Source organism: Haplochromis burtoni, unplaced genomic scaffold (assembly GCF_018398535.1).
Source record: "Haplochromis burtoni strain Fernald_Lab_line unplaced genomic scaffold, NCSU_Asbu1 Contig_75, whole genome shotgun sequence".
Taxonomy (NCBI): domain Eukaryota; kingdom Metazoa; phylum Chordata; class Actinopteri; order Cichliformes; family Cichlidae; genus Haplochromis; species Haplochromis burtoni.
Window position 1 is genome coordinate 1,274,570 of NW_024582436.1, and position 15,261 is coordinate 1,289,830.

The 15,261-nt window shown below is 43.9% G+C and overlaps 1 protein-coding gene across 3 annotated transcripts in view; it reads right to left on the reverse strand.

The window, feature by feature from the left end:
• dachd (dachshund d) overlaps positions 1-14,716 on the reverse strand; it is a 90,063-nt gene extending 75,347 nt beyond the window's left edge. For 2 of the 3 annotated variants that reach the window (XM_014337739.2, XM_042221831.1), the window contains exon 1: positions 13,885-14,716. In XM_014337739.2, the coding sequence (XP_014193225.2) occupies positions 13,885-14,441 (557 nt within the window). In that variant the 5' untranslated portion in view covers positions 14,442-14,716. The remainder of the gene's footprint in view (positions 1-13,884) is intronic. The other variant, XM_014337738.2, reaches the window with a different exon arrangement.
• Positions 14,717-15,261: the final 545 nt, after the last annotated feature.

Here is a 15,261-nt window from a genome sequence, read left to right on the forward strand (position 1 = left end):
AGGGGAAAACTGTTGCAGTTGGAAGACATCGGGTGGCTGAAGTGGGGCTCGTTTTTTTAGCCCTACCTGGTGATCTCAGCCTCAGCGAGCAGGAGTTTGCGCTCCCAGAGGGTCTCTGTATAAAAGCTGTCTAGTAGCCTGCATGAGAAGTGTCCACTTAAATCCACTTACTACCATTTAATCATTTCGAGTTTGAAAAACATGTCACTTCCAAATGGAAATTGTGCTGAAGGTACTTACATCTGTTGGAGAATAACACAAAACAACGGACACCATTGGGGCGGGTTTTTTTTCACTCTTCCCTCTTTTTTTTTCACCCCTCTCAAAGTCTGAGCACTGTGTCTGCGTGTGTGTGTGTGTGTGTGTGTGTCGTTTTCACAAACAGCATCAAAATACATGAGATCAGCTCTCGGGCTTTGTTTGGCCCTGGCAAGGTTAGGCCAGCCTCATTCCAAATTTCCTGAGGGGGAACAGAGAGAAAAACGATTCCATGCAGATAAATCACTCGCACAGATCAAAAGACAAATCAGTGGCAAAGACAAAAGATGCTGACTCGCAGAGAACAATGGAGACAGGGAGATGTAGGTATCAGAGGAGTCGGCCCTAAGATCCCCGGCACCGCTCAATCAAACCTGCTAACCAGGGTTTGCACACTAGGTCAAACAAACTGCTTCTGTGAGAGGAAAAAGTGTATTTAAACTCATCTTACAAAGATGGGGTTTTTTCAAGAAGGAAGGGGCTGCTGTGGTCTGATGGTTTAGTTTTGCAGAAGCACAAGTAGAACTGAGAATTGAGTTTCTGGCTTTTGCAAACTCATCTTCTAGTTTTGATTTAATAGCTACCCTGAGAATGGGAGATGTCCCGGTTTGAAAAGAAAAATGGGAAGAGAAAGAAAGAGAGGGGGTAAACTATTTGATATAAAGCGCTGGTATGTGTGGGTAGTTGTGCATCCGCACGTCTGTGCGGCTTGATATATGTGTTCAGCCGGGCTTTCTATAGTTCTGCATCTAAGACGAGAAGTCCTGTCCCATGCAGCCCTTCACGCATCACAGCCCACATTCTTCTATTAACTTCTTCAATACGAGCAATAAATAAATATATAGAATCCACAACTCTTTACCATGCAGCCATCACTTTTGAGAACCGAGGTGTCACGCAGACAAAAAAAAGAAAGAAGACGACGACGAGAACCAGCAGCACCCTCACCGATATTACCTTTTGATCAGACTGCTTCAGAGATATCAGAGGAAGAAACACATCACTTTTAGAGCTCTGTTTAAAAACAATTCTCACAAAGGAAGGGTCATGTGAAAAGCACCTTTGTGACTTCGCTTGAAAGCATGTTCCATAATGTAGAGGACCAAATTATGTTCAAAAACAGTTCACCATGCACCACTGACAGCCATTATTTGATCCCCTCCTCTGAGATCCATGTATGATAACGCATCAATTTAGATTAAGGTGATATGAAAGAGAAATGTAAAATAGGCTTCAAGAGGGAGGAGCTGATGCATTCGAGATGAATAAAATGATATTAAAATTAACACATTGAGCATCAGCACAGTCACATTTGACCTGTGAAGTGTGCTTAAGAAGAAAATATTATAATTTCCAAGCTCTGGGTCCAGATAGGCCGTGAGAGCTGTCCATAAAATCTGCTGAACTCGTCAAAAAAATGTGGCACAAGTCTTGACATCGGGCTTTATTCGAATATATGAGGAGATAAGGAGACCGACGGGGGCAGAGGATTTACCCTAATAGATTTGTATAGCTGGTGAGAGCCCCATTCGAGGTGTCGAAGGGAAGATCAGTGTGTAACTCTTAACTGCTAAACGGAGCTGGGTCGAGCCCTCGGAGAATCTGACCCACGTTCCACACGCTGTTTGCCATCTCCAGTCCAAACATGTAAGATTTGATACTGCTGTTCAGGCCTGGAACAGAGGGGAAAAACAAGCCCAGTGCCGCAACAAAGACAGGAAATTCAGCATAGATTCCTACTTCTCTCTTTTCTCCGGCCCCTCTATACCTAACAATGCTGGTAATGGAGAGAGAACAGTGCCCGGAGCTGGCAGAGACACCTGCGACATATTTTCTCCCCCACTCCCGCTCACCCACCCACCCCCATCCACCACCCTCCTCGCTCTTCCCACCCCCTCGACATTAAAGTCCTTCACAGAAATCAGAATTTAATAAATCACCCCAGAGCCTGACAGAGTTTATCTCTGGGGGTCGCCTCCACTGTGCAGAGACTCACAGACAGACAAAGCCCGGCCCGATAAGATGTGAAATTAAATACAGTTAGCAGTTTGAGACAAAGGAGGGAGAGTGTCAAACCGAGCTTTGTACAACGTAAACGGCTGGCTGCTAGTCGGGGCGCGTGCACGCACACACAAACGACACCGAGACGGCGGGGTGATTCATTTCAGGTTTCCTCTCACATTTAGCCTCATTTGCATCATCCACTGTCAACATATCGCCTCTCCCAGATATGTTCAAGAGCTTTCATTAGACGTCCAGGGGATGACATCCTTTTTACCCAGATGCACCATTATTAATCACCAGCTCTTCTCCTATGTGGACTCATCTCCATCACGGATCAAACGCTATCTGCCCGTGTTTCCTTTCATTCAGCAGACATCCCTGACACCAGCCATCACTACAGCTAAAGGAGACTTATGGGAGTGTGTTAGGGCTCAGACGACCTTATGAATGCGGTACATAAGCATTTAGTACTGAGAGGATATAAATGTGAGGATTTGTTCGACACTGGTAGGATCTGTCAGCAAACCTCCAGCCGACTAACACGTGTGCCTCGCAGCATACCAACTGGAGGGCTCTGTGAGACAATTAGTGGCACTTTGAAAAAAAGAAAATGAAACATCCAGTATGAAATTGCTGCCTGGTGTTAGAAGCCTGATTGCAATGTCTCCATAACAGTGTACCGTAATATTCTTTTCAATTAGCAGCGGTCTCCAGTTCACATCAGGATATGGCCGACCTCAGCTGTTCAAAGCTGATTTTTTCCCCCTGCTCAGTAGTTAAGAGAAAGCACAGTCAGGTTTCCAGGAAGAAGGCGAGCGGGTTGCTTAATAGGCTTAGCCTGGTCGTTGGACCTGACCTTTCCCTTTAACAATACCGGGGCCGTCGGGCTCGGGCCTGCTATGGGAACACAATGACCCGTGGGTGAAGCCTAATCTTCTCCAACTCCATTCTCTCTGCTGACCAGACAGCCTTCATCCACAGCCTCTCTGTTGCGCCAACTGATGTCTTCCTGCTGAGACAACAGTGCCAAAGAACTGTCAACAGGCCCGGCCCAGCGGGGTCTCGGCTGGGACGCTCACACAGAGCCCTCCGGGGTCCGCAGGCACTGACACTCTGCGCTCAGACTGTGAGTGCCCCTACGCAGAATGTCGAGAATGACAGGAATGCTGGGTGCCATCACGAATCCTGATAACGCCGCACATCTAAGAGCATGATTAGCAGTCTCTGTAGTCAGCCCATCTATAGTTGTTATTTTTTAAAAAAATGGGCTGGTGGATATTGTAGGCTTGTCACTGCAGTGCAGCAGCTTGTCATTTCAAATAACCTGATCCCAAACCTCCAGCATCACATGTCCACAACGCCGTAGCGCGTCCGTGATAATGGCAGATGATTATATTATTGCGTATGTGCTTAAAGTTTCGAGTTCAGTAAGTACAACTCCGGAAAAAATATGCATTAAAAGCTTGCCTTTTGATTTGGCCTCTACAATTGTTGTAGGAAGGCATCGGTTCAGATAATATTAGTCATTAATGTTTATTGCTAGGAAAAATAAATGGCTATGCTGTGGAAAAAGCATTACATGTCAAAGAGTATTGTAAATACGTGTTTATACACTCACAGATCCGGACCCACTCAAGAGATTAGCCTCGAGTGATTCTAAATCTCGTCATCCAAAGCCCATTTCTGTGACAAAATGCATCTGATAAAGAAAGAAAAAAGTAAAGAAATGCCTCAAAACTCAATTCAGCGCTGCGCTACTTAAACTTCTTAAGTGTTTGATCTGTGCAGGTGCTGACAAGGCTGTTCATTCTTTTGCCCAAATATTTTCTTGTTTTTATTTTTTTCGCCCCCCTCCCCAAGTTCAAATGATGTGCTGCGAAAGGTTGTTCTTTCTTCTCCGCGCAAGTAAAACTATACAAAGAGGTGTTTGATCTTTGAAATCCGATCTGTATTTCTAGCATTGTCTCCAGTTCCTACTGTGGCATCTTAAAGGTCAGGAGTGAAAGGCCATTTGATAACTACAGAAAGACCTTTCGGCTTTATTACGCTGCCTTTCATCTCCTTTCCTGCGGAGGTTAAAACAAAGCATTGCATCCTTTGAAAAAGAAAGGATAAAATGGATCGCTTTGGAGCCTCAAGCCTCTTTTTTTTTTTGTCACTAGGGGAAGTCTGGCGTGCAGTGTACAAGGAAAACTCTAGTGGGATATGTTTCTGAGAGCGACGAGTCTTCTCAGGCACAATTAGCATATGTCCTCTCAACCTTCTACCAAACCTCTCAATGAGACCCTGAAATCCTATTGAGATATTATTACCACTCAAACAGGGCATTACACGAAACATCTAAAGCATGCACGCAACCGCTCGGTGCACAGGCGCAAACACACACGCACAAGCTCAATGACATCCACTTCCCTCTGAATATTCCTTTCTTTTTAATGGTAACCTTGGGAGACGGGCCGCACCGGCGCGACACTTAACAGCCACTAGTCTGAGAAAAATGTTTTTGATATGCTTGTGTCATTTAATCATCCACATTCTGCCGAGGCTGTGCAGGACAATTTTGCAGGATATTAACTCCCAACTAAACCCTGGCTTGTATCATTTGTGGGGCCAGTCAAGCAGGAGTCCCAGGAGGAGCAGAGACTTCCTCCTCACAGTCGTAGTAATCTAAGCTTGACTGGGCACACACACACTCGCACGCAGCTACACACACAGACAAACACACAACTAATAGACAGGTAGAATCAACCATAAAGGAGGGAAGGAATCGGTAAACGTGTGGCACAAATAAAGGCCTTTTACTGACAGTCGCAACAGTAAAAAAGAAAAAAAGAGGACGAGTATATTTGTGATTTGGGTGATCAAGTAACAAAAAAACAACACAGCCCAGGGAGGTTGAAGCACAGCTACAACAATTTTACTTCCTTTTCTTTTTTCATTTTCACCCCAAAAAAGTTAGAGATTGAAGAGCATTCGTAAAAATGTCACTTTAACGTGATCCATTTGGACAGCTCACATTGCTTAATGGGGTAGGAAATTCATTTTTTTTCTGCTGTGGGACAGACATAGTGGATGATGTGATTCTATGCAAAATATATGAAGCCATTACTAGAAAAATGCATGAGTTTCAATAGTTGGGGGGGGGGGGGGGGGTGGAGAAAGTATCTGAGTGCACGGAGGCTATCCCTATTCTTTACCAAGAAGCATCGCATACACACACACATATACACACACACACACACACACAATGCAAAAGACAGCAAAGGCAACTGATGAAAACCATTTTTGTTCCGTCACAAAGAACTAGGTCACCCTCTCATAATTGTCAATCATGCAATAAATCTCTCTGTGGCACAAATGAATACAGCATTGGAAATGAGACAAAGCTTATTGGCATGCTATGTCAGCTTGACTCAATTCATCCTCCTTTTCACACAAGACCATTCATATGTGAAGTTGTGCGAGGGTGTCTCTCTCTCTCTCTCCCTCTGTCTCTCACGTTCACACTCTAACTCTCCTTCTCTCTCACACACACACACGCATACACATACACTCTCTAACGGAGCGCCCAGCACGCACTCGCGCGCAGGCGAACACGCTCACACGCTCACACGCTCACACGCTCCTAATGCGAAAGACACACAGGGTTAATATATGTGGACAGACCATTTCAGCCAAGGGCCGCTTTATTATCATAACCATGTTTGTTTCCATAGAGAACGTGTCTCACTGTATTTTCTGCACTACTGTGGAATTACTCGCAACGTACACAAGCGACTGTTGCAGCGCATCGCTTTCAAGGGATTAGCACACGTACGGGCAGAGTTTGACAGCTTCAGACGGTCGAAGTTATCACAATCACGTGCAAGCTGTATTTGTTTCCAATAACGATGAACAACTTGCTTTTTTTTTTTAATCTTTTATTATGAAGTATTAAACTAAACTCACAAGCATTACCAGGTGTACAGTGGTTCTGTTTCCTGCTATCTGATTGGCCGGGAGCATTGGCTTGACGCAGCACTACAGCTCCGTCCACAGAGGTTTGTGTCACGTCTCTTAGGACCCGACTGTCACTCTTTAAGAGGCGGGTAATAATAGCCAGGCGCCACAGCAAGTGGTGGCACAGGCGATTTTAAAGAAACATCAGGGAGACGGTGACATTTGAGTCTGCAAGGAGAGAAACCCAAGCGCCGCAACCAATAAAGACTCCCACCGATATTCTCACTAGGCTTACAGGGGAGAGACACAGAGGCAGAGAGTGAGGGGGCGCGAGGCAGAGAGAGATGTCAGTGTTAGATGAAAATGTGTTGACCTGGAGATATTGATACCCCCGTTCATAACCTCTACAGGTGTGCGTCAGGAAGCAGCTCTGGGTGTGGCTCTCTGTGTGGATAAAAGCCAGAGTTGCAGACCTCATTGTTTCACAGCACACTGAGCTGTGCACGGTTCACTTTGAACTGGCGAGAACTGAAACTGAGAATAGAGGTACCCTAAGTAAATAGAAAAAAAACAACCACTTTTTGATTGGGCAGATTTATTAGCGAGCTTATGGTGATTTTTTTTCTTCTTTCTCTCTCATCTTTTGAAAGACAGATCTGGAGCAATCTGTCGAGCAGCGCCTCACATCAATCTCTGTTGTTAGATGTCTCGTCTAGATATGACCTATTAATGTATTAAGGTGGTCTCGCAAATAATCGCAGCAAGTGAGACAAAAGTGTTTTTAAAAATGTAAAAATAACACAACTCTTCATTTCCTCTTTGCAGACTCTGATCCCCAAGAGTTTCTGAAACTCCAAAAACCAGAGCCATGAGAGAAGCTTAGCATCTAGCCTGCTGGCTCAACAGGGAGCTTATTTTATGCACACTGTTCGCTATAATTCAATGCAACAAATTGACTGCATAAAGTGTTTCTGGTGTCTAAGTGAATTCAAATTCACACAAATAGCTGTGGGGATGTTTTTTTTTTTTTTTTTTAAATCGCAAGGTATTGACTGAGCAGATGCTTTGAACCACCGTAGAATGTGCTGCTAGTCTCAAGTGTCATTAGCTTCAGGGCTTTTCCAGCTAGCGCCAGGTAAAGATTAGATAACAATCAGCCCTTTAATAGATACTGTTGGAGGCACTGGAGCCGTTCCTGTGCTTTGCTGTTCATCTGAAGCTAACAACAGAAGAAGAAAAAGAGTGGAAAGCGATGTCATTTCCTCCCCGGTTTCTTCTCTGTGATGTACCGCTGAGCCCAGCAAGGAACACGGCTGTTGTTAAATTACATGTAACTGTTGGCTCATAGCAGAGTCATTGCAGAGTGGCTGTCTGTCTGCGGTTAAGCATTCCTGCTAGGATTTTTTTTTTTTTTTAGAGGCACAATTCTTTTGTGTGCCTATTTTTTTAAAGAGATGTTGAACATATTTAGACATGAATTTGAGAAATTTCACTTTGTTATGAAATTCATTTATGATTAGTTGACCAGCTCCTCACAATTCTAGATCAAATGTGAAAAAACGAAAGAGACGAAAAAAAGAAAATTTAATTTAAATTGCTCTATGCCGGACAAAAGACGGCTTGTGCAGATTCTTAGCCCTTACTCCCACTGTAATGAAAAAAACTGCTGTATAATATGATGAGCATTACTTGAAATTCCAAAAAAAAAGAAAAAAAAGTACAAAGGGCTTTTTGTTGGAGGACTTTCTTCTCTTAATATCCTCCAATTATTAAGGAGGAGTACTGCATTGAGCAAAAGAGCTCCAAAAACATTGACACTGGAGGAATAACATCTGCATGTTTACTCAGGAGAAGATTCATCCCCGATAGCCTCCACGAAAATGAAGAGGGGGAGAAAAAAACAAGGAGAGGAAATTTGTGGAATCCCATCTGAGATTGCTTCCCTGATGGATTCCTTTTCCTGTCAGCTCAGACGAGAAATGAAGCCGGGGAAAATTAACTCCTGATACAGCTACGCTGAATTAGACAGAGAGGAGGGGGGAAGAAGAAAAAAAAAAACCAACAGACTTTTTAAGGATTCCAGCCTTGTCATTTTCAATTTTCTGCTCTTTGGACATGCTTGTATTCAGATTCCCCAACATCTATTCGCCATATCAATCCTAATTAGACAATCTGGGCCCACGAAGGATGAGAGCGGAGTTATTTGCATAATTTAATCATAAATACTCAGTGATACATATTTCCAAATGCATTTGTACAATTATCTTTTCATCCTTGGGGCAAAAGTATTAATATGATTAGGCAATAATTCTTTAAAAAAGAGGGAAAATAGGAAACCAGCAAGTGTGCACTCTTTTTTAAACTCCAGCTTTGGGCTATATGAAAAATTAATTAATTTCTGAGGAAAATCAATTTCTCTATGTGACCATATTAGACAGAGCCAGGCACGGCCCTGCATTCCTCCTCCAATCAGGAAATCTCATCTGCTCCCTCTAACTTCTGTCAGTAGCATTTAACATCCTGGTACGAGCGTCTGTGACTTCCGCTGTGCTCCCTAAATGCGCTGTAATGCGAAAGAGCTCGTAAGTAAAGACGAGCTGGGGAGCTGTGACCGAGGACGGAGGAGAATGGAAATGAGCATGACCCAAAATCTATTGCTGGCGTGTTAGACAATCACTCACAGGTGAAAGAAATCATCAGGAAAAAATCAAACCAAGCTTAATGTGCAAGATTACTCGTGGATAGATGGAGAGATTTTAAACAGCTTAAATCTAGGGGGAAAAAAAAATCTAAGCTAATGCATGTCTATGGTTGAGGAACGTAGCAAATAAATCATTTTCACGCGCTGATCAATGCAGAAAGACCTGACGGACGTCGGCGTTGAGATTTTAAGCCACTTCGTTTCGCAAAGGAATTAATTGGTAATTCAAACTGCTGTTGCTGTTCCAGTAAAGGCATGCAAATAAGGCAGGAGCATGGACAACTAATGCGTCCAACAGGCAAATTAACAATACAGGCCTCTTTGCCATGCAAATAGCCTCTAAATCCACAAATGACATTAGACAGTGTCAAACAAAGCCTCTCTAACAAGTGAAATCTGTGGTTTCAACAATCTTGCCTCCCACTTCATTTAAAGCTATAGAAATACGATCCCAGAAAGCAGTGAAGACTTGATGTAATGTAACTTTTTTGTTAACTGAGCTTCTCCGTGGACCCCCTTCTCCCCAAAAAACCAAAAAAAAAATGTTTTAATTTGCTCTTGTTCCAACTGAGTGAATGTCAAGTCAATAAAGCAATTCTGATTTTCAAGGAGACTATTTGTTTTGCGGGAAAAGAAAAAAAACAAAACACCTTGCCACCATCTGCCAACTGCACAGTTGACTTGAGCACATGTACTGTACCTAATCAAATTTAGCAGAGCCCCACTGAAGGATTAAAATGCAAAAAAAAAAAGCAGAGAAAGAACGAGAAAGAACCTTAAATGCTTCTTCTTCTTTCTTTTTTTTTACTTCAATAAAGTAGCAAAGCACAATATGAGGGCCAATTTGGCTTTCAAGAAAGCAGTTCAATAGATTTGTATTTTAAACAGCTTTGTATACCATTATCTCTCTCTATCTCTCTCTCTTTCTCTTCCTCTCCCTCTCTTTCTCTCACTCTCTCTCTCTAATCAGGCATCTGTCACTCTGTTTTTGAAGTTATTATCGCCCAGGCTCCCTCTTGGATGTGGTTGCTGGGTGACGGGTATCTCGGCACCCACTCTGACTGGGAATGATTTGAATGGAATCCAGAAATCTCCCCTGAGTACCTGTAAACACATCCGTGCCTTGTAGAAAACAAATATATTATAAGAGAGCTCAGCAGAAGAGAGGCGGGAGAGAGACAAGCTGGCACCCTCAGTGGCAGCTCACACTGAGCGCTAAACAAAACAATTACCGTCATTTGCAAATATGTGTGTTTAGGCATAAACACTCTTGAAATAGGAACAAGAGAGGTGATAGCTCTCGTAGCACTCGCTGTCATATCAGTATCAATTAGACGCATTTGTTAAAGGAAAAAGGGGCTTTCGCCGTGACCTGTCACTCGTGACACTTCGGAGGAGGATCTGCTCGACTGAAACAAGGCAGGTAAAAATCTATTTAAGGGGAGCATGTAAGTGAAAAAGCCATCGCATTCCCAGCGGTGGGACATCGTCTGGGGCGTGTGGTTAACCTTCAGAGGTAGACAATGATTGTCAATTAACTGCTGTATTTCTTGCGCCCCAGCATCGGATAGCCTTGCCTCCACAAAGCACACCAATGAGAGATATGCGATATCAACTCCCCCCCCCCAAGTCCCGCTCCCGCCCCACCCTCCGTGTTATAATAACCTTTCAGAGAGTTCAAGTGTCACACAGCAATAAGAACCTTTTTCATCCCACCGCGGGGAAAATGAAAAGGAAAACAAGTAGCTGAAACAGAGGGCTCCTGGAGAGGCCAGAGTCATAATGTTGGGGTGGGTTAGGAGGTAGGGGTGTGTGTGTGTGTGTGTGTGTGGGGGGGGGGGGGGGGTGGATGAGATGGCAGAACCTGCATCAGTATGGGAGCAAGAGCGCAAGAGCGAACATGGCTAATCTGGCACGAGAGTCCTTAAGAAAATGAAGGGGCCGAGAATCGCTATATGCCGAGTGTCTTTAAAGATGAGCAATAATCACTACAGGGTAAGCAGACACAGTTTAAACACTCACTGTAAAACTAAGAACTTTAAATGAAAATGAATTCTAATTATTTAAATCTTTTAATAAAACACAGGAAAAGGGGGGGGGAAATCCAACATGGCCTTTGTGAACAGCTCTGCTTTTATTTTTATTTTTTTTTTTGAGTTGTGCTAAAGTAAGCATGGTGGGGAACAATTTGGTTGGAGCTTGTTTGTGTCCACATCAAAACTAAAACAGCGGGATGCAGTGGTGCTCTGTGATGCTATTCACATTCACACTGTGTACAAAATGAGACGAGTGTTGTTTTAGCACAATAGACTGTGGGAGGGGGGAAAAACAGCATGTGAAAAAGTAGGGCCCATTGTATAGGAGTATTATTCACTTCATTGTTATCACTCTGCCACTGTATAAAAAGAGTAGTGACATCGTGGTAATGGGGAGAGATGAAAAGCTAAACTATCTCGGGCAGCGGGCTGTTGTTGTGTAACCTGAGTGGGTTAACCGGTGAACTCGTCTTTTTATCTGGAGAGAGCACAAACAGCAAATAAAGAAATAAAACGAGAGCAAATACTTCGGAGAGGGGACCTGTTCTCACCTACGGGGCAACCCGCGTCCCCGTGACTCGGGCCGATCATTTTGTCACTAGCTATTCAACGACAAGGAGAGCAAAGCACACATCCCCGCAAATAAAATCAAACTCTTTCTAAGTAACAGAAGCCTTTTATCCAGCGGATGCCTCGCTCTTCCATGATGTAATTCTCCAAATGGGGCAGGCAGGCAGGCAGGCCGGGTCTGAGTGATTGATTTCAGCCCAGCACAGGGAGAACCTGGCTGCTTTCAGAGACAATTACAGTCCTGTCCATGTGCCTGTAATAGCCCAGCACTTTAGCGTCATTAAAGCGACGCGAGGCACTGCATTATCCTTTAACCCCATCGCTGGCCATCCCCCCATTGACAACCCGGAGAGTTCAACCACGTACTTTGTCACCTGAAGCCCCACGCCAGGCTTGAGAGGAGGATCACCGCACTGTATGCTTCTCTCTGCGGAGTGTGTGTGCGTGTCTGGAGTGTGTGTGTGTGTGTGTGTGTGTGTGTGTAGTTAATGTACTGTCTTGTGTGAGTCCATAATATTGCTGCATGTGTTTTGGGGGGGGGGGGGGGGGGGGGGGGGGGGGGGGGGGGGGGGCTCTGCTCTCTTGACGCTTTATGTAAATGAAGCTTAAGCGCCAAAGTGCACAGGTGAGATTTTTGAGACGACTGCAAGTGGGATGGAAACATAAGACTGCAGCATATTTATACGGGAGAATAAAAGGGGGGTGTTTACTGATAGCATAGACTGCAACACAATGCTGTAACATAAATTTAAACATCTGAAGTGCACGACAAGCAGCCTCGTCACTGTAATAACATCACTCTCAGACTTCCTCCCAGTGCGCTGCATGCTATTTGATTTATTTTTTTTCTTTCGTTTGTTTGTTTTTCTGCTGTTTTTTTGCCCACATGTACCTTTTTAGTTACAGCAACACTTTGAGGCTTCAAATATACTAAATGTTAACACTTGTGGATTTCTTAATGACACAAACTGGCAATAAAGAAGAAGAAGAAGAAGAAAAAACATGCTTGCGCAGCAACTTGTGTGTACGCGTCTGTGTGAATATTTGCACGCTGCATCCGAAACTCTGAATTAAGTTCGACCTCACACGGTTGGGGTTTTTTCTGGAGGGGACAAAAAATAGGGGGAAAAAAAGAGGATGCATGCTTTAAAAACTGAGACTCAAAAGTGTTTATTGCTACCCCTCCTCCCCTCCCCAACTGATGTGAGCCTTTCCATCATATTTGCATTTCCAGCTCATTTCTAGAGCCAGGAGATCAATATGGAATCAATCATACTGACAGGTAAGATGGTAAATTTGACCAGGCTGAACCATCCTGTGAGACTGAGCGATACATCAAAGCTAGGAGCAACAGGACAATAATATTTTTTTAAAGGCTTTTAATCAAATATTGATCTTCGCTTTAAATCACACTGATTTTAAGATATTTTTTAAAAAACTCCAAAAATAACTGAATGGGTCAAAATGGTTTAATGTATTTATTTAAACACTCGTAGTCCTTTGCCTCATTTGATTTAGTGAAATCAAGTATGTTTAATTAAGACAGATAACTGAGTGCTCTCATGAATTATCCTTAGCACTTACAGTGTGCAAAAAGAAAAGAAAGCTCCTCCATTAGTGCACTGTAACCTCCCTGAGAAATGTCATCAATACTAAAGGGGGGTGAAAAAAAATCATACAAGAAAAAAGCTGGCCCTTTTATTTTTTTTAATACTCTGATTCCTTCTTGTTTACTGTCTGAAAACTCAAGTTCTAATTGAAATCATGCTACCCCCTGTGGCAAGGACATATAATGAGGCATAGCCTAGTTTTATTTCAGTCATTAAAAAATAAAATTGAGCTAAAAGCTGTCTAAAATTAAACAGAAATTGGAGTTTTAAAAAAAAGAAAAGCAAAGATGAGAGGCTCTTATTTGTAGTTGTATCTTTGTGGTGGCAGCTGTATAGCGAAAGTTTATTCAACAGCACTGTGAAACTCAACCAGGGTGTAGCCTACATTATCGATTCATTTGTTCAGAGGGAGACAGGCTATCCATCACGACACAGCTTTGCCTTGCACGTGTTAAAAAACTTTCACTTAACTTTTCCCCTCTCTCTTTACCACTGGTGAAGTGCGCCGGTCTCTTCCTGCCCAAACACACCAGCCTCGGTGTTTGGGATGGAGTTTGACACACACACGCGCGCATTTTCACACACTCCTTGTAGGAATCAATTATTAAATTCGGCTAAGACAATCGTACGACTCTGACCGCTTGTTTTGCAAAGGCAAAATGTCTCCCCCTTTCTAGCTCCTGCGCCTTTACGCACGGCCGTGTGTGCGGACATTTAAACCCCCCAAAAAGAAAAAGGAAAATCCACAACAGAGCTCGCCACTAACCTCGCATTGGTGCAGTCGTTGTACAGGGTCTCGAAGTCTTTTCTGGAGATGAGTTTACAGCGGTTCACGCCGGGCTGGATGGCGCCGAGCCCTCTGAGGATGCGGACCTGCTCCACATTGCACACCACCGGCGTGATCTCGAGCCGCTTCAGCTTGGTGTAGACCGTATGCAGTCCGCCGACCAGGTGCTTCAGGAACAGGTCGAAAGCCTGAGGAAGGCAGATGAGCTCGCAGCCGTCCACGGTGAAAGAGGCGACTTTGGCACCGCGCAACTCGACCATCTTGCACTCGTTGTTTTGCGGTATGTTTTCAACAGGCGACGGGGTCGAGTACACGGGTTTGCTCGGGGGGAGAGCCGCGGTTGGGGTCGGGATGCCCGGGCTGCTGGTTGCGAGGAGCTCTGATCTGAACAGGTTCTGTCCGGGTCCCGATGGGGGGGCCAGGGATGGAGATGGTGATGAAGTTGTCGACGGCGGGGACGTCGTCGCGGAAGGAGTCGAGATTGGAGGCGGTGGGACCAGAGGGTTTGGTGGGATCAGAGCAGCCGGTACGGCCATGGTCACCTACAAGAGGGGAAGAGAGTAGCCGAAGTTCAAAGTAGAAAACCCAGCCTGCCGAGATACCCCTAAATGAAAGAATCCACGAGAGTTTAGCTCCTCAGATAAGTTGGAAAGTAAAAAGAGCTACCGAAAAAAAGGCGTGCTGAGTGAGGGTTTTTTCTTTTGGGGAGGGGGGCGAGCGGCGGGACAATGATCAAAGATAGGAGGAGGAATGACAGGAGGAAAATGAGCTGAAAAGTGCAGCTCCGCTCTGTGGATGAGTTGTTGTTGTCACACGGTACAGAGAGGGAGGAGCTAGGGGACAGTGGGAGCCTTTGAAGAGCAGATAACTGGGCTCCGGCCACTGCTCGCACGTTTCACGTCTGTTAAATGATTTCATTGCCCAAAGTAAATACGTTTATGCTGGATCATAAGTTGTAAAGAAAAGCGTATGTTTAAAAAAAATAGTTTTTAAATCCCTTTTTGCCAACATTAATGCAAAGCTCACTTCACCTATGGCGATCAAGATTGGGGTAATGTTTTTTTTTAACTTTTGCTTTCATTTTCGTGCAAATACTAAAACAATTTTTTTTTATTAAAAAAAAACCCTCAAATGCTTAAAAAAAACCCTTTTAATTCGCACGTTATTTTTGGTAATTTTTGTCATATTTACCAAGAATGCACGCCAATATGAATCACTGTTCAGCCGACTCCATCTGTGAGGAAGGATGTTTGGTCTTTTTATGTGCACATCCAAAGTGGCTGTAACTTTTTGTCTTGTGAAATATTTTTTTGTAAGAAATATGTGCAGTTAATTGCATATAAAGCTTTCATATAT